The sequence below is a fragment of the Notechis scutatus genome, chromosome 8 (assembly GCF_049901735.1).
Source record: "Notechis scutatus isolate UNSWTSFEM ecotype Mainland chromosome 8, rNotScu1.2, whole genome shotgun sequence".
Classification (NCBI taxonomy): Eukaryota; Metazoa; Chordata; class Lepidosauria; order Squamata; family Elapidae; genus Notechis; species Notechis scutatus.
In genome coordinates, this window is record NC_142016.1 from 22,940,569 (window position 1) to 22,966,724 (window position 26,156).

The 26,156-nt window shown below is 47.7% G+C and overlaps 2 protein-coding genes across 6 annotated transcripts in view; both read right to left on the minus strand.

Annotated features, from left to right (window-relative positions):
• Window positions 1-3,376: 3,376 nt before the first annotated feature.
• On the minus strand, window positions 3,377-7,699 carry LOC113421206 (zinc finger and BTB domain-containing protein 26-like). 2 transcript variants are annotated; one of them, XM_026681467.2, is made up of 2 exons: window positions 7,464-7,699; window positions 3,377-5,310 (listed from the first exon to the last, which is right to left on the minus strand). In XM_026681467.2, the coding sequence occupies exon 2, from the start codon at window positions 5,298-5,300 to the stop codon at window positions 4,011-4,013; it is 1,290 nt and encodes a 429-aa protein (XP_026537252.1). In that variant the 5' UTR covers window positions 5,301-5,310; window positions 7,464-7,699; the 3' UTR covers window positions 3,377-4,010. The 2 variants fall into 2 exon arrangements, with proteins under 2 accessions (XP_026537252.1, XP_087827246.1); XM_087971120.1 differs by having other exon boundaries at window positions 7,369-7,608.
• Window positions 7,700-11,934: 4,235 nt separating this feature from the next.
• The window catches only part of LIPE (lipase E, hormone sensitive type), a 31,896-nt gene continuing 17,674 nt past the window's right edge, over window positions 11,935-26,156 (minus strand). For all 4 annotated transcript variants that reach the window (XM_087971124.1, XM_087971121.1, XM_087971123.1 and 1 more), the window contains 8 exons: window positions 25,287-25,377; window positions 22,338-22,483; window positions 21,374-21,559; window positions 19,520-19,814; window positions 17,626-17,853; window positions 15,774-15,914; window positions 14,360-14,730; window positions 11,935-13,431 (listed from right to left, as the gene is read on the minus strand). In XM_087971124.1, coding sequence (XP_087827250.1) covers window positions 12,877-13,431; window positions 14,360-14,730; window positions 15,774-15,914; window positions 17,626-17,853; window positions 19,520-19,814; window positions 21,374-21,559; window positions 22,338-22,483; window positions 25,287-25,377 — 2,013 coding nt within the window. In that variant the 3' untranslated portion in view covers window positions 11,935-12,876. The remainder of the gene's footprint in view (window positions 13,432-14,359; window positions 14,731-15,773; window positions 15,915-17,625; window positions 17,854-19,519; window positions 19,815-21,373; window positions 21,560-22,337; window positions 22,484-25,286; window positions 25,378-26,156) is intronic.

The window sequence follows — 26,156 nt, forward strand, 5'->3', positions numbered from 1 at the left end:
CCAGCCATGAGGAATTCTGGGAGTTGAAGTCCACAAGTCATAAAGGGGCCATAGTTCCCCACCTCTGTTCTAGAGCAGGGGTCTCCAACCTTGGCAACTTTTAAGCCTGGGGGACTTCAACTCCCAGAATTCCCCAGCCAGCAAAGTGGTCTTCAAAGCTGTCTGGGGAATTCTGGGAGTTGAAGTCCACCAAGTAAAGCAAAGCTGGCCAGGGAATTCTGGGAGTGGAATTGGCTTAGAGTTGCCAAGGAGGCTTCTTCTATAGGGGGTTTAGCACAGATTTTTGTCCCCTTGACACTAATCTACCTGCCGTTATGATGAAGCTAATTGGATTTCAAGAGCCCGTGCCTGCAGGTCATTAGATTGTTATTTAGGTAAACCCTTTTGACAATACTTTGACAACATCTGTAAGCACTTGTTGCTTTCGGATTTACAATCTGAACGAGCCGAGTTTCATCATCGCCATTCCTGTCTGCAGAGGTGGGGAAAACTTTTCCCTGTTCGCCGTGCTACGCAACCGACAATCTTTCTTCACAGGTGGATTCCTGCCTCCGCCCAGCTGCTCCCAGCTAGGTTGAGCTTTCCCTGGTCTTTTACTGGAAACCTGTTTTTTCTCCTGTGCATGAGCAGAGTTCTCTGGGAATGGCAGCAGAACCGGACAGGAGGAACTTGCCTTCAAGTCAAGGAAAGTTCAAGTTGTGGGAGTGCCATCACTGGAGGCTTTCAAGAAGAGACTGGACTGCCATTTGTCAGAAATGATGTAGGGTCTCCGGCTTGGGCTAGATCAGTGGTCGCCAACCAGCGGGCCTGGGACCACTGGTGGTCCGTGAGAAAATATTGGGGGTCCGCAGAGAAATGTCACCCCCAAAGCACCCCACAAATCAATTAATCCAGGCTTAGCGGGAACACATGGCTGCGCCCCCCACATGGCCCGTGGGAACACAAGGCTTGCGTAGCTTGCATTGTGAACATGAGGTAGTGAGGGGAGGGTGGAAAGGGCGGAGGGGGGAACTTGCCCCACTCACCCCACGTGTCTCACCTGTCCACCGGGCTGCTTCTTTCCGCTTCTTCCTTCTTCTGCTTTTGGCTGCACGCAAAGAAAGCAGCAAAAGTCTTTCTTTCTCTCCCCCAAACTCCGCCAGAAATGAGTCTTTGGGACCCTGCAAGGCCTCCTTGCTCCAAGAGGCTGCGCCGGCAAGTCTCACAAAGATCATTTCTGGAGGAGTTTGGGGGAGAGAAAGAAAGACTTCTGCTGCTTCTGCTGCTTTCCTTGCATGAAGCCAAAAGTCTCTCCCTCCTTCTGTCCCCCTGAGAATGGAGCTGGAGATGTTATCCTGCGATCCCAAATAAAAAATGATCGATCGGTAGGAGAACGGGGTGGGGAATTTTCCTGCAGACTTTTTTGGGGACTTTCCCAGGGTCTCTGGTCTACGGGATTTAAAATTATGAGTTCGGTGGTCCCTGAGGTCGAAAAGGTTGGCGACCCCTAAGCTAGATGACCTACAAGGTCCATTCCAACTCTGATTATGTTATCTGCAACAAGGGGGGGCGGGGTGGGGTGGGGGAAAAAAACCAGGCATGGCTGGCTACATTTTTATAAATTTTATCTACCTATTTCTTGAGTGGGACAAAGTAGCTCCAGGAATTTGAAATAATCCAGATTCTCAACTGGGGAACAGTAAATTAAATCCCAGATTGTCTAGGACGGACTCAAATGACTGACTTCAGCACAGGGAGACTTTGGGCGAGAAAGCTATCGCGCTTTGGATCTCTGCTACTGTATTGTATTTTTCTGGGCAGTATAAGTAACCCTCAATTTACGACCACAGTTGAGTCCAAAATTTCTGTGGCTAAGCGAGACAGCTGTGAAGTGAGTTTTGTCCTGTTTTACAATCTTTCTTGCCAACCGTTGTTAAGTGCAATGGTTAAGTTAGTAACATGGTTGTTAAATTAATCTGACTTTGTTGACTTTGTTAGGCTGTCAAATTGTGATTTCACATGACCTCAGGACACGGCCACCGTCATAAATAGGAACTGGTTGCTCCAAGCATCCTAATTTTGATCACGTGACCATGGATGCCAACGGTTGTGTGAAAAACAGCCATAAGACTTTTCCCCCCAGAACGGTTGTAACTTCGAGGACTGGGGAGGCTGTTCCCACTTCCCATTCAATGTGAGGTCTTCAAGGCAGGGAATATCCCATTCTTGGTTAAGACCCTTCCCAGAACAGGACTTAATTGATGCCCCCTTGCACTGGCTCCAGAAACTGCCCCATTCCCCGAACTTGCGATATAGGAATACAAGTACGGGAGATTATTCCCTCCAGATGCTGGTTTGTGTCCCAGTTCAGCTGTTGAGAGAGCGAGAGTGGGGGACCAGGCGCAGGGGTGGGCTTCGGAAAATTTAGCAATGGGTTCTCTGCCCAGTGGCTGGGTGGGTGTGACCTACTCGGCTTCCTGCACCATGGTGGGGGAGGGGGGGAATTTTCCCCTCCCCAGACTCCAGAAACGGGCCCATTTCCAGCCTTCCAGAACCCCCATTTTTCACCCTCCCTGAGCCTCTGCGCACACTTACATGGGATCCAAAACGGGGCGAGGCCAGTCAGTTGTTGCAACTACCGGTTCGGCGAACCAGATGTAAAATGAACAACCAGTTCACCCAAACCGGTGTGAACCGGTAGCAGCCCACGGGGCACAGAAGCCATTGGGAAGGCAAAAGGAGGATGAGAGTCTCGGGAAGAGAGGGCTGGTTCCAGAGCCCAGGTTCTCCTCCTTCTCAGAGCCTTAGATAGAAAGCCAGAGTCCTCAACTTACGACCACAATTGAGCCCCAAATGGTTGTTAAGTGAGAATTTGTTAAGTGAGTGTTGTCCCATTTTACGACATTGCTCGCCACCACTGTTCAAGTGAATCACGGACGTTGGTAAGTTAAGTAACCTGGTTGTGAAGGGAATCTGGCTACCCCCGTTGACTTGGCTTGTCAGGTCGCAAAAGGGCATGACCCCCCACCCTGGGGACACCGCGACCGTCATAAATATGAACCAGTTGCCGAGTGTCTGAACGTTGATCACATGGAAGCTGCAAAGATTGTAACCGTGAAGAACGGCCATAAGTGACCTTTTTTCCCCAGTGCCGTTGTAACTTTGAATGGCCACTAAATGAATGAATAAATGAGTAAATTGAGGACTACCCTTATTTCAATGGATTGGGATTAAACAGACACACACACACACTCCCTGCCTTTCAATGGGTTGGGATTAAACACACATATTACACATCTTATCTTTCGCCGCTTTGGGATTAATCACGCAGTTGCCTATCATGCTCTCTCTCTCCCTTTTCAAACAAATCAGTAAGTTATCAGCACCACACTGGCTATTTTGGACTTTCATTAACTCTGGCCACGAGCCTCATCCTTTTATTAAGAGAGACGAGCGATCTCGCAATCCCTCAACCGTTCGTTTGTGCTCCAAGCCACACGGAGGTGCTGACGTTGATTCACAAACAGGCCAGTTCCTTCTCAAACGCAGCCTCTCTCGCTCTCTGTCTCTCTCTGTGTCCGTGTCGTTTGAGTTCTTCCCGACGTTAAGACTGACGTGAGACCTTCAAGTGCTTGAGGTAGGAAAATCAAAGAGGACGCTCTGTAGCCGTTAGCCCACCGCAGAGGTTCGCCTTCGCAAAGTCTGCCGTTCTGAACGGGAGGTATAGGAGCAACGTGGCTCTGCAGGGCTGCCCTTCGAGATGGGGGGTGGGGGGTACAGAGGCACCCCGAAGTCCCTGGCGAGTTGCTTCACCTCACCTCAAAGGTGGAACAGCTCTGGGAAACCAAACTAGCCAGCAGCCAACGGTAGCCAGGCAATTTCTACAGAGGACACGCGGCTCCGTCCGTTTTTCTGACATCCTATTCCAGGTCATTGCCTGAACTACGCGACAAACAGTCGAGGCCAGCGGCCTTCCCCGACAACTACTCTCTACTGCAAAACCTCCTAGGAGGGCCCCCCCTTGCCGGTTCTCATAGAGAGGCTGTCGGGGCCGGAAGGGCCCCCTTCGGCTCGCAGAAGAACCTGCCGTTCAGGGTGTAGCCGCTCCCCTGCCCGCCCCGCACGTCAAAATCGATGGTGACTTCCTCGATCTCCTCGTGGCTGTTCTGGACAGTGCTTTTCCCGTGCAGCTCCTTCAGGTGGCGCCGCAGGCCCGGCTTGTGCGTGAAGTGCATCTCGCAGTAGTTGCACCGGTGGGGCTTGATGCCACTGTGGAGGTTGAGGTGGTCCTGCAACGTGGCGTTCTGGGTAAAGCACTTGTGGCAGATGGGGCACTGGAAGGGCTTGAAGCCCGTGTGAACCCGGATGTGCCGCGTCAGGTTGCTCTTCTGCGAGAAGACTTTGCCGCAGCGAAGGCACAGGAAAAGCTTGTGCTCTTGCACGTGGCTGACCAGGTGGCCCAGCTGCTGGAAGACCCGGCTGCAACGGGGGCAGCGGTAAGGCCGCTCCAAGCCAGGCACCTTCCACGAGGCCACCCCGCTGCCCGTCCTCCACTCCCGGTAGTTGATAGCCGGGCCGTGGCGATGACGGTGGTGCAAGGGGTAGTTTCTCCACGGGGAAGCGGGTGAGGACATCGTGGAGGGGAAAGGGAGCCCTTTGCCGCCCATCTCGTCGTCGTAGCAACCCTGCAGGTAGCTGCGGGTGATCTCCACGGCGGAGTTAAGGAGGGAGAGGGAAATGGCAGGGGAGGCGGGGCTGTGGGAGCTGCGGGGGGTGAACTCCACGGCCGCCATTTTGTTTTCTTCAGAGTCTGCTTTGACTGGGGGGGAAGAGGGCTGCTTCTCCCCTTCTTCCTCCTCTTCCTCCTCCTCCTCCCCATCTTTCTGCTCACTGCTCTCCTCCTCCTGCTTCTCCTGCAGCAGGGCGTCCGCCTTCGGGACTAGGTAGTGGGAGACGGCCTGGGCGCAGCGTTCCACCACGTGACCCATCTGCAAGAAGGACGCCGCCGTCAAGTAGTTGACTAGTTCCTTGATGGGCACATCCAGGCACCCCGTGTAGCAGGACAGCAGAAGCTGGCGCCCAATCTCTGGGCTCTGGAAGAGGGAGACCATCACCTCTTGCGAATCGTTGAGCAGGAACTGGTCACGCAGGAAAGGGGAGCAGGCCGCGAAAACCACACGGTGCCCAGGAACCCGCAGCTCGTTCACCTGCACTGTCACGTCGCAGAAGCGGCGCTGTTCCCGCAGCTGGTCCATGCGGTGCAGCACGCCATCGCCGTAACCAGGAAACCGGAACTGCAGCCGCTCGCAGGCCGGGGCCATTATGATATGCCTGGAAGAGAGCAAGGTGAGGGAGAAGGAAGATGTCAACCCTGAAGTGAACCTTTCAGGGTTGCCACACAACAGAGGGAAGGAGGGAATAGTTAGATGGAGTTTTGTAGCTGAAACAATAACGCTTTCCTGTGGGAACCAAGGACATTCTCGCAGGTGGCTGGCTAGAGGAGGAGCGAAGTAACTAAGGAACTAGCCAGCACCTTGACTGGACAGCAGAACCAGTGACTTGGGGGAAAAGGAAACCTTTGCTTTTTAATTAGGTGAAAGCTGCGGGACCTTTTCTGCCAAAAGGATGCATCCTGCTTTCTATGGGTGCATTACTTGGATAACCCTCAATAGATCGGGTGAGCAGCTTCGATTAGATCGGGAGAGTTGAAGGAGAGCCGTCTTGATGTCAGCATTCCCAAGTAATGCACCCGTAGAAAGTAGAACTCCGAGGCAGGCAGATTCCTCAAAGAACAGTTTTATTGGATCCATCGTATTGGCACAAACTGGTGAAAACCAATTCTGAAAGCTCCTGCGGGTTTCACCTAATTAAAAACTGTGAAAGAAGAGGCAGGTCCATTTGGAGGAGTCTTCGGGTTTTGATCTGGGAGCAATAAGCTTTCATAAAATGGGGGGGGGGGGCACACGAAGGGAAATAAAAAGTAGGCTAAATTAAAAAACAATAATTTGATGGACAGACCTTGATCAATTGATAGCCAGTCTGGCTTAGTGGTTAAGGCACCAGACTAGAAACTGGATGGTGGTGAATTCTAGTCCTGCCTTAGCCATGAAAGCCGGCTAGCTGGGTCATTTCGGACCGATCACCAGGAGATGGTGAGTTCTAGTCCTGTTTTATTTTTATTTTTTAATAAGAGTTTTTTATTTTTTAATAAGTACAAACAATTCATCTTCCACTTAATGATACGTCATCTGGGTACAGATATCTTGTGCAACAATAATCAAAATTCTACCATATTAATTACATTGATATTAGTTCTCCATTGTTATCTTATTATTAATATACATAATATCTCACACTAAAACAATAACATGTTTAGATCTCCACTTATTATTCGTATATATAATATATCTATCATTATAACAATTCTTTCTAGTTCTGCTTTAGATGTGGAAAAAAATTGGGAGACCTTTTGGGTGATGTCAATCTCTCTCAGACTACCTCACAGGGTTGTTGTGCTCGGGTAAAATAGGAGGAAAAAAAGGAGTATTAGATATGTTCTAATGCCTTCAGTTGTTTACAAAAAAGAATAAAGGTGGGACATAAAATAAAGGTGATTGATTTTAAGTTTCGTGTATGGGCAACTTCTCCATAACAACTCCATTAAGGCAAAGGTTTAATTTATTTTTCAAGTTCAGATATACTTCATATATTAATTATTTATATTATATATTAATTATTATATATATATATTATCTATCTAGGTAGGCCTAGGTGTGTTCGGGTCTTTTCCCGTGTACACACCTAGACCTACATACCTGTACCCGTGAAAATCTACGAAAACATTATCTATCTATATTTATATATTAATATAATTCAAGAAACTTAATTTTACAGAAGTCGTCTTGGCCATTTTAGCCAAACCTGGTTGACAATGGGTACAAAATTGCTAAATTTGGTCCTTGTTTAACGTTGAACCCTTATTTTGAATTCATTTCACAACTAAATCTAATAGGAAAAATAAGGAATTTCCAAACGTTAATAATCGAGAAGAGTTTGCCTAAATGGGTAGGAAGGCTTGGATTACTTTACAGCCGGCCTTTCTCTTTTATTTTTCAAAACCCCGCTTTGTTGCATAAAAACCTCGCTGAAGCTGCAAATTATTTTGATTTCGTCCCCCACGTGCCCTTACTACTATTCCCGAAAGCGTCCTACGCAGTCAGTGCAACGAGCGCGCCTCTCTTTGCGCTGCGGTCCCCGTTCCCGTACGCAACCTGCGGGCCAGCCGTCGCCCGTTGCGCTATTGGCGCGAGGGTCCTTTTGCATTTCAAAGCTATTCGTAGAGCGACCCCTGGAGGCGGCTTTGTGAGTCCCGGTAAGCTATTTGCGTACCTGCTCGCCTATTCAGAGACGGCACTTACGCTCGCCGCCTAAGGGGTGCTGGCTCTTTATACCAGGACGTACGTCGTGCTTGTGGAGCCACTCACCTCACCGCCGCCTCGGGCACCTTAACTGCCTCTTTCCTTGGGCCGCCTTCGGGTTTGAAGCCCTCCAAGACGGCCGCTACGCATCGGCTCCCTTAGGCCTGCTCGCAGCACCTCAGCTGCGCCGCCATCTTGGAATCCGCCTCTCAAAGGGTCCGGGACTTTTTCCTCCCAGGCGGGCAAGGGCAGGGATTGCTCCGCGCCGCCACCCGTCTCCGGGGCGCAGCACAAGGGGGACCTCCGAGAGCGGGTGGGGGAGTGAAGGGTCATGCAAAGTGCTGGTATCACTCCGCGAGAAAGAGTACCAAGGCTCAGTCCTTCTGACGCCCCATTGGGACCATAGCTTCTCCCCCCCCGCCCTCCGGTCATTCCTGGCTCTCTATTGCAACCTCCCTCCAAGTTGGTGCCTCCAGAGGGTTGGACTACAACTCCCATCTACCCAGCTGTCAAGATGGCAGTTGCAGTCCAATGCAACTGCTCAGACCTTCTGAGCCCCATAGGAAGCTGAGCTGTCTCCTCCAGTCGTTCCTGTCTGTTGCAACCTCCTCCCAAGTTAGTGCCTCCAGAAGGTTGGACTACAATTCCCATCTCCCCAGCTGGCAGGTGGGAGAGGAGTTCCAGTCCAATGCATCTACTCAGTCCTTCTCATTACCCATTGGATGCATAGCTTCCCCCCTCCTGTCTATTGCAACCTCCCCCCAAATTGGTGCCTCCAGAGGGTTGGACTACAACTCCCATCTCCCCAGCTGGCAGGATGGGAGTTGCAGTCCAATGCAACTGCATGGCACCCGCTTGGGGATACTCAGAAGACTACAATGCATCCCCAGTCCTCCCAATTTGTTATTATGATTTCCCTGGATTGCACTGAATTAACATTTTTCCCCAGATGGCCCAGTCTGCTGAGCTGTGAGTGATCTGAATTAACCGGGTTGAAAGGAACTCATGTGGATATGTAGCCACCATGTCAACTGAGCTGGTTAAGTGGATATGAGCCTTTTTATCCCTAATTCAGACCCAAAATTGCCTAGCACTTCCATTAGGCTGTACGTGGCCAAACAGGCTGATGGAAATACCGTGCAACTGCCTCTCAAGAGTTTCTGTTTTTAGCTGGAAAGATTCCTGTACTAGAAAGATCTACAAAGTTAAATAATAGAGCAATCTCTGGAGTCAGGAATGCAACTGAGAAAAGAAAACAGAATCCTAAATCCTTAGGTTCTTCAGGACAGTAATACTTATATGGTTGGTTTGATAACAGAATTACAGAGTTGGAAGGGACCTTAGAGGGAGGAAACCATATACCATTTCAGACAAATAGTTGTCCAATCTGTTCTTAAAAACCTCCAGTGATGGATCACCCACAAATTCTGGAGGCAAGCCATTCCATTGATTAATTGTTCTGACAGGAAATTTTTCCTTAGTTCAAGGTTGCTTCTCTCCTTGATTAATTTCCATCTTTTGCTTTTTCTGATGTTCTGACCCACCACTACATCAAGGACATTGGATCTGTTCCCCTAATTCCCCCGCCGCCGCCACAGCTCGATGAGGCAAGTTGAATTGAGAAATAAAAACTGGATTGGAAATACAAGATAGCTGGACACTTCCTCCTTTACTCATCCTTCCTCATTTTGCACAAAACCACAATTCTTGTGTCGTTTCCTGTGGGGAAATGTTATTGGGCCAGGCCTGTCCTTAGACAAGGTTACAAAAAGCTGGTAGATCAGATATTCAGAAAAAAAAATCACCCCTCGTATCCTGCAGATGTTCATGGGAATCATCAAATTCAAGATGGCGGTCAGTTTTGTGAGACACCTACGCCCCCCAGAAGACAGTGTTCATATCTTGACTCCTTCCTTCCTCCCTCCTCACCTCAGATACCCTGAATTGAATTTTTTTGTTTTGTGAGAGAAAAATCCTTATAAATCCAAAAGCAGGCAACTAATAAGATTATGGCTATATTTCTGTGGTTCTAAAAAGCCTGTGAGAGGGATCTTGGAATCTTAGTGGACAACCAGGAGCCAGCAGTGTGCAGCAGCAGCCAAAAAAACGAATGCAATCCTAAATTGTATTAACAGAGGGATACAGTCAAGATCAAGTGAGGTGCTAATACCACTCTATGAAGCCTTAGTAAGACTATACCTAGAGTACTGCATCCAATTTTGGTCACCACATTGTAAAAAAGATGTTGAGACTCTAGAAAGTGTGCAGAGAAGGACCAGGGGAGATAGGATAGCAGTCTTCCAATATTTGAGGGGCTGCCCCAGAGAGGAGGAAGGGGTCAAGCTATTTTCTAAAGCGCCTGTAGGCCAGACAAGGAATAATGGATGGAAACTGAACAAGGAGAGGTGCAACCTGGAAATAAGGAGAAACTTTCTGACAGTTAGAACAATCAACCAATGAATGGAACAGCTTGCCTTCGGAAGTTGTGGGAGCTTCATCTCTGGAGGCTTTTAAGAAGAGATTGGACTGCCATTTGTCAAAAATGGTGTAGGGTCTCCCGCTTGGGTGGGGGGGTTGGACTAGATGACCTATAAGGTCCCTTCCAACTCTGATTATCTGTTATCTGCCTTTGAAGGCAGAAACCTTGCATGCAGAGCGTGTCAAAAGGCAGAAGGTAATGGGTATGTAATTGAAAATGGGAATAAAGGCATTTTTCTTTTTTACCAAACTCAGCATTCATATTCTGATTCACTGAAGATTATTCTTAATCTCGGGTTTGGATTAAATGGTCAGTCTAAGAATATTCAAGGGTTTACACCATAACTGGCAAGACACAATGCCTTGGGAATTCTCCCAAGTGCCAATCTCTTTGTGAAATGTCCCAAAGGTACTTTCTCAAAAAAGGCAACTGGATTTTGTTTTTCTTGAAGACGTTTCGCTTCTCCTCCCAAGAAGCTTCTTCAGTTCTGACTGAATGGTGGAGGATGGATTTACATTCCTCTCAAGTCATCTGGTCATTAGCTCTCTTTCTGAGAGCTGTTGAGGTCAGTTGGTGGTTTATCTGTGCCCCTATTGTGCAAAATGGGTGTGGAACCTCCTTGGAACTGGTGAAAGGACTGTGTTGTAAACAGGAGATAGGTGGTGTCATTTCCCCCCTCCTCCTCCTCCTGAGAGAAGACTGTTCAATGTTGACATTGTTGGCCTCTTTTGACCTCTCTTTCAAACCAGCAGCCCCCTCTGTCCAGAATGCAGACTTTGCTGTCTTCAAAACAGCGGGCTTTGTCTTTCAAATGCAGATGGGCTGTTGAATCTTGTCCTGATGGCTTTGTTCTCTTGAGTTGTGCCGTGGAACAAGACTCAGAAAGAGTGCTAATGGCCAGATGACTGCAAAGGACATAAATCCATTCTCCACCAGTCAGAACTGAAGAAAGCTTCTTGGATCAGAAGCGAAACATCTTCAAGAAAAAACAAAGTTCTGTGGAAAAAACACCTTTGGGACAACCACGACCTGGATGAGCGAGAATCTCCATAGACCAGTGATGGCAAAAAAATTTGGCACTGAGTGCCTGAACTGGAATGCGCGCGCATGCCGGAGTGCCGGAAAACTGAAGACCAGCTGGTGTGTGCATGTCTGTTTTCAGACCGTTTTGGGGCCATTTTCAGGCCGTTTTTCATGCCAAAACCGGCCTGGAAAATGGCCCGAAAATAAAAATGGCCTGGTTTTTTGGCCACTTTCAGGCCATTTTCTGGGCTGTTTTTCGACACCCTGGCACCCACGTAGATCAGCTGGCTGGCGCCCATGTGCATGCCAGAAACCAGAAGAGCAGCTGGCAATGGTGCATGTGCCCACTGAGTGGGCTCTCTGGGCCATCTTTGGCACGCCTGCCATAGGTTCACCATCATGACCATAGATGTTTTGAAATACACGATGTTTAGAGTGGTGTAACTTACACATATATAACAGAATCGAATTCTTTATTGGCTAAGTGTGATTGGACACACAAGGAATTTGTCTTTGGTGCACAAGCTCTCAGTGTACATTAAAAAAAAGAACATTCATCAAGAATCATAAGATACAACACTTAGCGATAGTTATAGGATACTAAATAAGCGACACTGTTCGAAATATGGTATATTTCAAAAGGAGTCTATGGAATATGTATGTGTGTATGTATTCCATAGACTCTTTTTGAATATATATATCCAGGAAAAGTGATGCATTTATTGGGAACTGACATATGCAAACTAGAAATAAACACCAATTTTGGGCAAAAAAACCCACCCCATGATAAATTGCAGTCACGTGACTGCTGAGTGCTGCAAACAGCCATAAATGCAGGCCAGTTGCAGAGTCTCCAAAATGACCCTGGAGAAGGTAGGTCAGAACTTCTCATCCAGTTCATAAGTACCATTTGTTTTTGGGTCTGTCGAAACTTTGGTAAGTTTTTATACCCGCTGCTTGGTTTTGTTTTTTTTGTTCAACCTTACCTGGAATTTACTGCCACATGACCCTCCCCCCTCACAGAGGACACGTCACTCAAAATCAAACCAGCTTTTATTTACAAAAATAGGTGTCCTGCTTAGCCCCAGATGCAAGCTGAAAACCGCAGCTTTTCTAAGAGGTCCCCGTGTCCCCGAGACCTTCCCCCCCACCTTTGGTTTAGAATAACAACAGTGCTCCCCCCCCCTCAAGGCAACCTGGTGAGGTGGATAGAAAAGAGAGTCGCGAGAACGGAAAATAAAAAATAAAAATAGTGGAGTGCAAAGTTTTCCACTCAAAACATGGCTGACACCCGAGGGAGGCAGGGTGTGTTGGCCGATGAGGCAAGGCAGTGACTGTGAATACTTTTTGTGCAAAGGAGTGGAAGACTCAAAAGGGTATGAAGCGTTGTCTGGATGGACCAAACCCCACCCTCCTCAAACCAACATTGTGCTTCCGGTGGCTAGGAATGGATTCTTAGGATTTGATAGAAAGTCACCCCCCCACCCCACCAAATACATCTCCCTAAAAATCTTTTACCTAACACCGAGATCCAAAAGTGGAAAAAGATATATAAGTGAGTGCCAAGGTGGAGTTGGACACAGGAAGGCCGAGAACATTTCGCCTCGGGGCCCAAACACGACAAAGGGAAAATCACCTGTAGAGTTTTTTACGCAGCATTTTTTTTTTTTTGTGTGTGTGTGTTTTGTTTTTGTTTTTCCTTTTTAAAAAAATCCAAAACGGGTATAAAAGCATCCTTCCTAGGAGATGAAAAGAATGGAGACGCCGGGACAAACGGTCGGCCCTGTTTGGGGTGAGCCAGGGAGTCAGGCAGCAAAGAGCAATTCCGCCCTCCGAGGTTCGGGGTTCGGAGGAATCCATCCCAAAGTGTGAAAGGGGGGGCGGGGAAAGGAGGGGGAAAAAAGCACCACTGTAAATTGCACACCATGTCCAGACACAAGGTCTGGGGGTGGGGTGGGGATTAGGAAGGGGGTCTCCTCAGGCCCCGACCCCTCTGCCTGAGGTGCTACTTGATGGGCCAGAATCCTGGCCGGGAATGATGGCGGCGTTTAAGATGGGACTGGCTGTGGGAGGAGTGCTGATGTTCTTGGATTGGTTCGGCTGGTCCAGGGAGTGGCCCCCCGTTTGGGATTCTGGAGTGTTGCTGGTGGTTTGGACTTCTTCGTTGGGTCTGGGGGCCCGGCTTTCGGCCGCTGGCGTGTGCGACGTTTTGTGTTGAGGGGGGACCCCATTCTCCTGGATGGGAGCGAGGTCGGCGTTCACAGCCACGGCCGGAGAAGTTCGCTGTAGTTTGCGATGTTTCGGGAGGGTGGCCGTGGGCCGTGGGGGGGCAGTGTCGGAGGGCATCAGAATGTTCCGGATGAGATCTGTGCAGACGGCCGAGGCCTGGCGGGTCTCGCGGCACAGCTGGGAGAGGCTGAGAAAGCCATGAGGCAAATCTTGCACCACGCGCAGGATGACCGGCTGGCCGAGGGCCCGTAACCTCTGAGCAAACATAACGGAGTCGTCCAACATGGGATCCAGAGCACATGCCTAAGGAGAAGAGATGGCCGGAGCCTGTAAATCCCAAGAATCAGGAAATCCTCCTAACCCTCACATACTCCACTGGACCAGTTTGGTGTAATGGGTAAGGCACCAGGCTTGAAACCGGATGATGGTGAGTTCTAGTCCTCCCTTAGTCACGAAAGCCAGCTGAGTGAATTTGGGCCAATCAGCAGGAGAGTTCTAGTCCTGCCTTAGGCATAAAAGCCAGCTGGGTCACTTTGGGCCAATCACCAGGTGAATGTGAGTTCTAGTCCCGCCTCAGCCATGAAAGCCAGGTGGGGGGACTTTGGGCCAATCAGCAGGAGACTGAGAGTTCTAGTCCCCCCTTTAAGGCATGAAAGCCGCCTGCAGGGACTTTGGGCCAGTCACTCTCTTTCCGTCCATCCTACCTCACAGGGTTGTTGCTGTGGGGAAAATAGGAGGAGGAAATTAGATTAAATACGTTCACGGTCTCGAGTTATTGTAAAAAGAATGAAGGTGGGATATAAATAAGGAAACAAACAAAACAAAAATAAATAAATTATATGGCGTGATTGACAATTTCCAAGGCATTTCATCCAGGTTAGGAGTAGGGGTAAAGGTTAGGGTTACGGGTTAGGGCAGGGGTCCCCAAACTTGGCAACTTTACGACTTGTGGACTTCAACTCCCAGAATTCTCCAGCCAGCCTAGCTTACTCTCTTGTAATCCCTTCCTCTGCGATCTCTCCTCTTCGGAGGATAGGAGAAAAAGAAACAGACACAGCTGGCTGGAGAATTCTGGGAGTTGAAGTCCACAGGTCTTAAAATCGCCAAGTTTGGAGACCTCTGGTTTAGGGTAAGTGCGAGCCTGCTCCCCCAACTTCCACATCTACTCAACCTTGCTCCCACCCACTTCCAACACACCCTTGTCTCCCTGCCGCCGCCCAGGCCTGCTCACCACGATATGGACCGGAGGGAGTCCCTTCAACATTTCATCCGGGGCCAAAAGGGGCGACATGAAGGGGTTCTTGACGATGGGCGAGAGCGCCAGAGGCAGGCTGGCGGCAGGCTGGATGCTGCGTAGTGGCTGGAAGCCGTCGGGAAACATCAAGCCCCGGGGACTGCTGGAGGAGAAGGCCTCTTGGTCCTGGTCGGAGAAGAAGAAGGTGGGCTGATCTTCAGGCTCTGGAGTGGTCGAACTTGGGTCTCGCTGGACATCGGAGGACCCTAAGAAATTCTGACACGTCTGGCTCTTCTTCCGGGCGTCTTTGTGGCTGGCAAACGGCTTGCATTTCAGGCTCGTCTCGGAGGCGCTTTTCCTCAAGGCTTCTGCACAGAACAACAGAGTAACAGCGTTACAGATTTGCAACCTCCCCTGCCGCTTCGGACAAGCAAAGGGCTCCGGCATTCACCCCCCTGTTCAAATCATGAGTCTCTAGCCGCATCTCTCAGAGTAAAAAATAATAATAATGATTTATTAGGAGTGAAGATGTCGGTGCTACCTGAGACACATCATTCATTTCCCCTTTGACCCTGGTCTTCCCCCACCCCTGGATGTATATTCTCCAATGGGACACATCCATAGCCAAGAGTCATCAATCATGCTCTCCAGTAATAAACTTGAGCGCCAGAAGCTTCGGCCGCCTAGCAATTATCTGAAGCATTTAAGGAATGTACTGTGTCCCCCACTCCCTTTCTGCTGTCAACTCTAAAAGACCAGAGAAATATTTTTGAGTTGACATGGAGGAATCAATATTTTATTTATAACCACTACTGAGCCAAAATTGCCATTGTTCAGCAAGGCCGTTCGGGGAGTTCTGCCCCATTTTATGACCGTTTTTACCACTGTTGTTAAGTGAGATGCTGCCGTTGTTAAGTGAATCTAGCTTCCCCGCTGACCTGGCTTGTCGGAAGGTCACAAAAGAGGAACATGTGACCCCTCCCCCTCCTGGGGGGATGCTGTAACCATCACAAACACATGCCAAGAGCCTGAATTTTGATCATACGTGACCCCGGGGAACACTGCGACGGTCGTTAAGTGTTGAAAAATGGCCACGAGTCGCTTTTTCGGTGCCGTTGCAACTTTGCAGTTGCTAAATGGACGGTCGTAAGTCGAGCAGTTACCAAGACTTGCATTTTAGAAGCAGCAGCGCCTGATTTCGCCGAGAAGAAAAGGACAGTTCCTACCAAGTGCTGGAATTAGTAAGGCATTTGGGAGTATCGGCACCAGCTGGCCACCGGTGGCTCTCGGAGCTGGTGCCACGTCTTCCGCGAGAAGACAAAGAAGAGGAAGGCAGGAGCAGATGAAGCAGGGGAGCCGGCAGCCGGGAGGCCCTTCTTACCATTTCCTTCACCCGCCCCATTGTGCTTGCCTGTCTTGTCCATCAAAGAGCCAACCAAGGCGGACGCTCCCAGGCGCAAGTCTCGGAAGAGGAGGGCTGTGTTACGGCGCATCATGTCCATGGGGTCCAGCTTTTCCAAGGCTGAGTCGTCTGGCTGCTCAGACTCCATTCCTTCGGGTTGGGAAGAACAAAAATGAGGAAGTGGAAGTATTTGGGTTAGGAATGTCCAACCTTATAACAGTCTGGTTTGGCTCTGCAGCCCAACAGGACAGACTCAGATTTCAGAGGATAATTAGAACTGCAGAAAAAAACCAATGGCTACCAACCTGCCTTCCATGAAGGACCTGTATACTGCACGAGTCAAAAAGAGGGCTGTCAAAATACTTACAGGCCCCTCACATCCTGGACATAAACTGTTTCAACTCCTTCCCTCAAAACAACACTATAGAGCCCTGCACACCAGCACAACTAGACACAAGGACAGTTTTTCCCCAAACGCCATCACTCTGCTAAACAAATAATTCCCTCGACACTGTCAAACTACTTAGTAAGACTGTATTACTATTCATCTCCTCATCCTTCCCATGACCTATTTCCTTTTCTATTTATGACTATAACTAGTTTTATTTAGTTTCCTGATAGGATTTGATTGCTTATTTAGTAACCTATGATTATCACTAAGAGTTGTATCTTGTAATTCTTGATGAATGTACTTTATTTTTTTTCTTATGTACACCGAGAACATAGGCACCAAAGACAAATTCCTTGTGTGTCCAATCACACTTGGCCAATAAAGCTATTCTATTCTGTTCTGTTCTGTTCTGTTTGGTTCTGTTCTATTCTGTTCGGTTCGGTTCTGTTCCGTTCCATTCCATTCGATTCCCTATTCTCTCTTCTCTTCTCTTCTCTTCTCTTCTCTTCTCTTCTAGTCCCTGGCAACGTTAAGACTGGTAGAGTTCCTGTTATTGAGGATACTGCTTATAACCGCTATGTGCTTAGAGCTCAAAGCTTTGTTAGAGACCCCGCACACCCATGTCACAGTCTGTTTCTATTGCTCCCCTCTGGGAGGAGGTTTCCAAGTATTTCTAGCAGGACTACCAGATTCTGTAACAGCACCGTGAAGCGGTATATAAGACTAGGGGCTCTTGCTATGGGTTGGGTTCATCAGTCGGAACTTTGACAGATGGGAGCCATCTGGATCTCTGGTGGGAAGCTGTGCCAGACGTCAGAGAAGGCATGCTTCCTGATCCCCCAAAGATGACATGACTTGATCTATGGGATCCAAAGTGCCCTCACTCTGCCCAACCTCACAAACGGGGGAGGAACTTTTGAGGACTGACTGGCCATAACCAGGTTGTAAAGAGATTTAAATTTAGTAGCTGGAACAATGGGGTGTTGTGCAGTGAGCCAGAACATACAGCTGTGGTTGACTGATTGATTGGAGAGGGCTGGCTCCTGCGTGAGGTAATCTGCTCCGTGATTGGTTACTGTGGGCGTAAAGGGGGAGTTTCCCTTTTTTCCCGCCTTTTTTCATCTGTGTGCTTTTTGATTTACCTCATGATGCTCCCGTTTGCCTGACTATCTTGTTTGCTGCATATACAGATGTAAAATATACTTATTTACATAAAGCTACAAATTCGTGTCAGGGTCTCTGACTTCGTTTGGACACCCGTTGAGCAATTCCTTGACACAGGACTGCACCTGGAAGCCATCTTTGAAATAAAGCTCATCCTACGTCATGGGTCCAATCCTTCCTAAACGCCTCCAGTTCCGACACAGATGCCTGGTTGTCAGTCGCCAGCCCCACCTTCATCCCTCCTTCTCCCACCTCCCTAACCGTGGGAACCCCCCCCCCTCCCCATTTTCCAGCGAGATCCCTCACCTGCATAGGCACTGAGGCATTTGCATAAGACGCTGAGAGGCAGGAGCGGGTCCAGCAGCGTGAGAAGGCGCGAGGGTGAGGCGGCGACCTCCAAGAGGGTGACTGGGTAGGCCGCCATGATCCCATCCGGCATCTTTATCCCAAAAGCAGCAGCCCGCATGGAGACGGTGATGCAGAGGTTGCCACCGGCGCTGTCTCCGGCAAGGCACACCTTTTGTGCTGTGGAACCTGGGACGGAAAGGAAGAGGAGTCAGGAATGGTGGTGACGGAGAGAGAGAGAGAGAGAAGTAGAGAGATCCAATTACAATCGGCAAGCCCGCGTTTGAGACCCGGTTGCTGCTGTGTGACAGGGCGAGCTCCTGTCATTCGCTCCCGCTTCTGCTGACTCAAGATTTTAAAAGCCGGTGACTTCAACTACATAGATTACAGATTAACAGAGTTGGGAGGGACCTTGTAGGTCATCTAGACCAACCCCCCACTCAGGCAAGAGACCCTACACCATTTCTGACAAATGGTAATCCGGTCTCTTCTTGAAAGCCTCCAGTGATGAAGCTCCCACAACTTCCGCTATTACTGATTTATCCGCTTATAGGTGGCCATGTTATGAATTGATTCCCCAAAGAAGTAGGCTTTTGTATGGACAAATATAATGAAACATGAGACTCATTTATACAAAATAAAGTCGGTTAAAGAAACATATAACTATCAAGTGCATTAGAAATATAGGCGTACTTGAATAATATCTGCATCAGATAAAAATATATATATAGAATTGAAACTGTCTTATGATACTAATTTTTGTTTGTTGCATTTGTCCACTTATTTTTAAACCCCTTTGCTTTTTCTCTAGCCTAACTACTACTATGGTTTGTTTGCCAGATGTTCAGACTGGATTTGGCATTTCTATCTACCTATCGAGCCTTTCCCAAGAACCTGGGATAGGAAAATGTGGATGTTTGATGGAGTTTACAGGTATCGTTGTGGGACGTAAGCTGTTTCAAGTAAATCTGCTTTTTGTCATTGACCAACGGTGGATTTTCTTCCTTTTCTTTTTCTGTTATTATTTCAAAAGCAATAGAAAACAAATTAAAATGTTACAGGTAGTCCTCAACTTACAACAGCTCATTTACTGACTGTCTGAAGTTACAAGGCCACAGAACAAGTGACTTTTGGCCGTTTTTTCACATTAAAGGACTGTCACGGCATTCCCGTCGTAAAATGTTCACACTTATAGCCGTTGCAGCATCCTCATGATCCGGGCAATCAAAATCGAGATGCGTGGCAACTGGCATGTACTTATGACGGTTGCAATGTCCCAGTGGTCACGTTATCCCCTTTTTGTGATCTTCCTGACAAGTCAAGTCAAAGAGGAAGCCAGATACACTTAAGCCACCACGTTACTACGGTGATTTGCTTAACAACGGCGGCAAGAAGGGTTGTAAAATGGGGCAAAACTCACTTAACGGTCTTGCTCAGTAGGAAATTTGGCTATTGTAGTTGTAAATCAAGGACTACTTGTACTAATTTGTCCTCTGTGCCTCCCCTGGAGGGAGGGGACACCCCAGAGGTGGTATTCAGCAGGTTCTGACCAGTTCTGGAGAACCGGTAGCGGAAATTCTGAGTAGTTTGGAGAACCGGCTAATACTGCCTCTAACTGGCCCCGCCCCCATATCTTCTCCGCCTCCAGAGTCCCAGCTGATCGCCTGGGTCTCCTTTGGTTGCCCTGCACAGGAGAACGGAGCTGGAAAGCAGGTTAGTGGGGTGGGAAGGGGGATTTTGCAGTATCCTTCCCCTGCCATGCCCACCAAGCCACGCCCACCAAGCCATTCCCACAGAGCCAATAGTAAATTTTTTTGAATCCCACCACTGCCCCCCCCCCCCAAAAATTCCTTACCCAAGAGGTGGCAGTTCTTAAGGGCCCAGCAGTAGGCAAAGAAACATTCTTCTAACGCTCGTGGGAACGGAGCCTCGGGCGACAGCGAGTAGTCGATCGAAAGAATAGGCGCCCCTAACTCCTGAGCCCATGATTTCAGGTAGGGCTCGTGTGACTTGGAGGTCTGGGCTACGAAACCCCCTCCGTGGAAATGCACCAAGAGGTAGGGGGAACGGGGCAGGGTCTTGCATTTCCAGGGCAGCTCGAGGGCCAGCGTCCCTTCCGGTCGCATCAATTTGAGCAATTCCTCGCTATCCTAGAGAGGAGAAACAGATTGCAGGGTTAGACCCCAAAGGCTTAGAGCAGGGCTCTCGTTGCTTCCTCTCTACAGCGCCAGCCCCTGGAGGCTGAACTCCCCAGGGATCTTGTGACAAACATCGGCACCTGTTTCTGGGAAGCATTTCGGCGAGCTGCGAAGGAGGCAAAACAAGGAAGACGGATTTAATCAGAAAAAAGCTGGAAGGGACCTTGGAGGTCTCCTAGTCCAACCCCTGCTCAAGCAGGAAACCCTACACCATTTCAGACAGTTGGCTGTCCAGTCTTTTCTTTAAAACTTCCAGTGATGGAGCATGCACAACTTCTGGTGGCAAGCTGTTCCACTGGCTAATTGTTCCCACTGTTAGGAAGTTTCTCCTTAATTCCAGGTTTCTTTGATTAATTGCCTTCCGTTTCTTCTTGTCCTGCATTCTAGTGCCTTGGAAAATGAATGGACTCCCTCTTCTTTGTGGCAGCCCCTCAAATACTGGAATATTGCTATCATGTCAGGCCTTTGCAAAGAAAGATAGATACTTATCCAGAAGGAAACCTTTGATCTCCATACTTTAAGACCCGTGGACTTCAACTCCCAGAATTCCTCAACCAGCCAATCTTAAGACTTATGGACTTCAACTCCCAGAATTCCTCAACCAGCCAAGCTAAGACTTATGGACTTCAACTCCCAAAATTCCTCAACCAGCTAACCTTAAGACTTATGGACTTCAACTCCCAAAATTCTTCAGCCAGCTAACCTTAAGACTTATGGACTTCAACTCCCAAAATTCCTCAACCAACCAAGCTAAGACTTATGGACTTCAACTCCCAAAATTCCTCAACCAGCCAACCTTAAGACTTATGGACTTCAACTCCCAGAATTCCTCAACCAGCCAAGCTAAGACTTATGGACTTCAACTCCCAGAATTCCTCAACCAGCCAATCTTAAGACTTATGGACTTCAACTCCCAGGATTCCTCAACCAGCCAAGCTAAGACTTATGGACTTCAACTCCCAGAATTCCTCAACCAGCCAATCTTAAGACTTATGGACTTCAACTCCCAGGATTCCTCAACCAGCCAAGCTAAGACTTATGGACTTCAACTCCCAAAATTCCTCAACCAGCCAAGCTAAGACTTATGGACTTCAACTCCCAGAATTCCTCAACCAACCAAGCTAAGATTTATGGGCTTCAACTCCCAAAATTCCTCAACCAGCCAACCTTAAGACTTATGGACTTCAACTCCCAGAATTCCTCAACCAGCCAAGCTAAGACTTATGAACTTCAACTCCCAGAATTCCACAACCAGCCAACCTTAAGACTTATGGACCTCAATTCCCAGAATTCCTCAGCCGAATTGAAGTCCACAAGTCTTAAAGGTGCCAAGTTGGTGAAATCCCGGTTCTAAGCCATCTCCTGCCTTGGGCACGATGTCTCCTTGTTAAGTTTTGCTTTCATCAACAGGCAGGGATGGTCCCCAAACTGCTACGCTTGGAACGTGCTATTCCTCAGCCTGCTGGACGCGCTGAGAGAAGCCGGAGCTGGGCCTTCACGCCTGTCCATACCTGTCCTTCACGCAGCTCGTGGGAAATGAGCCTCATCTGGACGGCTCCTGGCCCGGTGTGGGCCACCGGAGGTGTGATGGTAACAGTCAGTTTGGGGTTAGAAACCAGAGGTAGATCGAAGGAATGGGGTGGGACCAGCAGGGGTCGGGACAGCCGGACCTGAGAGGAAGCCATGCTGGCCAGCGACTGCAACGAGAGGAAATGATAAAACAGAGATTAAAAACTTGTCCATCTTCAAATATCTGATATGTTTCCATAAAGATTCAATGCACAGAACTTGTTGAAGGACCAGATTCTCTGCAGCCAAAGGCGGTTCCTGGGAGAGTTTTTCTCCAGCCCGGAAGGTAACCAGGACATTGGGGGCAAAGTTGGAGCTAATAAAGGGACTCCTAATGATTATCTGACTGTGTTGCCTTTGTGCCACGCCCCTTTGGGTCATCGCAGTTACAGTGGCACCGAAATAAATGACTTAGAACCATTTTTCACACCTATGACCCGTGCAACATCCCCATGCCATGAGATCAAAATTCAGATCGTTGACATCTGGTTCGTATTTATGACGGTTGTAGTATCCCAGGGTCATGTGGTCACCCTTTGCGACCTTCTGACAAGCAAAGTCTATGGGGAGGCCAGATTCATTTAACGACCGTGTTATTAACTTAACAACCATTGTGATTCACATTAACAACAGCGGCAAGAAAGGTCGTAAAATGGGGCAAAACTCACTTAACCAATATCTCACTTAGCAACAGAAATTTGGGACACAATTTTGGGTTAAGTCAAGGGCTACCTGAATAGTAAAAATTATAGTAAAAGTTATAAACATAAACAATGTTTGTTTGTCCTCATGAACCTCTTTCAGATCTGTTCTTTCTTCCTATTGATTATTTTATTTTTAATAATAATTTTATTATTAAAATTTTTAATTTTCAATTTTAAGAAAATATTTGTAGTTGCTACTCACCGACAGCAACTCCATCTCGGTGAGGTTCCAAAATCTCTTCCAGAAATGTACATCCAAGTTCTGAGTAATGCGCTCAAACTCTGATCCTCGCAATTCAGGGTCGATGGCAAACTTCCCGCTCATGAAGAGAGAGCCAGCAGCCACTCCTGCATGAAGGAAGGAAAGAAGGAAGGAAGGAAAGAAGGGGAAGAGATGGATGGATGGAAGGAAGGAAAGAAAGAAGAAAGGAAGGGAGGGAGGGAGGAAGGAAAGGGAAGAGATGGATGGATGGAAGGAAAGGGAGGGAGGGAAGGGAAGAGTTGGATGGAAGGGAGGGAGGGAGGGGAAGGAAGAAAGGAAGGGGAAGAGATGGATGGAAGGAAGGAAGAACAAGTTTAGAGGGAGGGAGGAAGAAATGGATATAGAGACAAAGAAGAGGAAGGAAGGAAGGAAGGAAAGAAAGAAGGAAGGAAGGGAAAGGAAGAGATGGATGGATAGATGGAAGGAAGGAGAACAAGATTAGAGGGAGGGAGGAAGAGATAAATATAAAGACACAGAAGAGGAAGGAAAGAAGGAAGGAAGGGGGAAGATGGATGGATGGATGGAAGAAAGGAAAGAAGGGAGGGAGGGAGGGAGGGAAGGGAAGAGATGGATGGATGGAAGGAAAGGGAGGAAGGGATGGGAAGAGATGGATGGAAGAAAGGGAGGGAGGGGAAGGAAGAAAGGAAGGGAAGAGATGGATGGAAGGAAGGAGAACAAGTTTAGAGGGAGGAAGAAATGGAAATAGAGACAAAGAAGAGGAAGGAAGGAAGGAAAGGAGGTAGGAAGGGAAAGGAACAGATGGATGGATAGATGGAAGGGAGGGGAACAAGATTAGAGGGAGGAAGGAAGAGATAAATATAGAGACACAGAAGAGGAAGGAAAGAAGTAAGGAAGGAAGGAGATCAAGATCAAAAAGTCTTCCTGTCCGATTACATCCAGAGGAAGGGAAAAGGACAATTAAAAAGCTGATCTCTTGCACAAAAATGGTCACTTAGGGAAGTTGGATTTGCTGAACGGTCATATAATCGGATGCGGCTCACTCAATAGCCTTGCCTAACAGTGGAAATTCCAATCCCAACTGTGTTCGTAAGTGGAGGACTATTTGTGTACAAATATTTGTGTACAGTCCATTGAGTGACCATTCAAAGTTACAACGGCACTGAAAAAAGGGACCGTTTTTTTTTTTCACACGGCCACTGCAGCTTCCCTAGGGTCACGAGATCAAAATTCAGATGCTGGGCAACGGCTTCGTATTTATGACGGTTGCAATGTCCCAGACTCATGCGATTGTTTTTTTGCAACCTTCCGACAAGGAAAGTCAACGGAGAGGCCAGAGTCACTTAACAACCCTGTTCCTAACTTAACAACTGCCGTGATTCTCTTAACACCTGGGGCACGAAAGTTCGTAAAACGGGGCAAAACTCCCGTAACAAAATGTCTCGACCAAATTGTCTCGTAACAACTGTGGTCGTAACTCGAGAGTTACCCGTATAATCCAAGAAGCAAGTTAAAACTTCTAATGCCTAAAATGCAAGGGGGGAGGGCCTTTTTCCCCCAGTGGCATTAAGGCACTTTGAGGGGGAGGGGTCTAGGATTCTTGTAGGGACCTCCTCTCATTAGGGGAAGGGAAGTGTCAACTCATAAAACATTCCTAGGGCTGTTTTAGTAGTTGCCATAACAAAAAAGGAAGGGGGGGAGGAAGGAAATCTGGAAGAGCAGTGCAGCAGTTTGAAATCGAAAGTACATTCCAACTCTTTATCTTTAAAAGACTGTAACTAAACTACCAGAGCTTTTGCCCGCGAATATATTTAATTGGAGGACATGAATGATGACACCTAGCCTGTGAAGATGCTCAATTGGAGAATCTGATTTATGACACACCCAGGAGGGAGGGGGGAAATAGGGTCACAGCGGACTGTAAATGACGTATGCCAGAATTACGTAAGGCCACACCTAGAGTACTGCATCCAGTTTTGGTCACATTATAAAAAGATGTTGAGACTCTAGAAAAAGTGGAGAGAAGAGCAACCAGGATGATTAGGGGACTGGAGACTAAAACATATGAAGAATGGTTGCAGGAACTGGGTATGGCTGGTCTAGTGAAGAGAAGGACCAGGGGAGACAGAAGAGCAGCTTTCCAATATTTGAGGGGCTGTCATAGAGAGGAGGGGGTCAAGCTGTTTTCCAAGGCACCCGAAGGCCAGACAAGGAATAATGGATGGAAACTGAACAAGGAGAGATTCAACCTGGAAATAAGGAGAAACTTTCTGACAGTGAGAACAATTAATCAATGGAACAGCTTGCTCTCGAAAGCTGTGGGAGCGTCATCATTTGCGACTTTCAAGAAGAGATTGGACTCCCATCTGTCAGAAATGGTGTAGGGTCTCCCACTTGGGTGGGGGGTTGGACTAGATGACCTATAAGGTCCCTTCCAATTCTGATGATCTGTTATCTGAATTGGCTCCATACAGGGCAGTGCCAGTATGTCGCCTTTAATGAATCCTTTGAAGTTTTTTGAAGTTTGGCTCGAGAATCATGATTTAATTAGGGTGATTGCTGGAATCCTGACAGGAAGGCTCAGCAAGGGCAGCACAGCTACCATGTAAGTCTTACTGTAGGATGTACTCAGTGGTGTGATTCAACCGGTGTTAACAACCGGTTCGGTGAGTGCGTGCTTTGAGTGCTTTGCACACGTGCTCTACATTGAAAAAAAAAAAGCACATTTTCAACTCAATTACTTACCTTCTACTGCAGCCCCAGTGACTAAAACAGCTGAGGCGCGGCAAATTGTTCTGCCACACGAATCAACTGAGCTCACAAACAAGGAAATAAAGCACAGAAAAGGCAAGGGCAGGTGGGCAAGGCCAAATGCTCACTGGAACTACCAGTTTGGTCCAAACCGGTCCGAACCGGTCGAATCGCACTCACCAATGCTGGAGGTGTTACGCTTGTAATTCTCCCCAAAGGAGACCAGGCTGATGGCGATGGTCTGCAGGAAAGGCCGGATCGAAGGAGCAAACTGCAAAGATCAAGAATCAACATGAGAAGTGGCCAGCAATCCTGGGTTGTTTTTTTTCCCTGACACTCAAACTCTGCCTGCCATATTAACTCCACCTCCAGAACTGAATTTATATTTATTACTGAAATGTATTTTATTTATTCGTGTCAGAAGCAACACAATTAAAATAAGGCATACCGTAGGACATACAATTTAAAGCATAAAATGGAAGGCTAGAATAGAATGGAATGGAATGGAATAGAACAGAACAGAATAGAATGCAGAATGTGATGTGATGTGATGGAATGGAATGGAATGGAATAGAACAGAATTCTTTATTGGTCAAATGTGATTGGACACAAGGAATTTGACTTCGATGCATCACCTCTCAGTGTACATAAAAATTATAAGTCATAAATCATGATCATAATCATCATAAAAATACTTTCCTCATAAATCATAAAATACAACAGTGGTAGAATCAACATAAATCGTATTACGAAACTAAATAAAACATTATAAATCGTAAAGATACCAGCAACAAAGTTATAGTCATAAGTAGAAAAAGAGATGGATAATAGGAAAGATGAGAATAATATTAATGCAGTCTTAGTCAATAGTGTGACAGAGTTGTGGGAATTAGTTGTTTAGCAGCAAATTGTAGTTGTAACAGCAAATTAGCTGTTTAGCAGACTGATGGCATGGGAGAAAATGTCCTTGTGTCTAGTTGTTCTGGTGTGCAGTGTCCTATAGCGTCATTTTGAGGGAAGGAGTTGAAACAGTTTATGTCCGGGATGTGA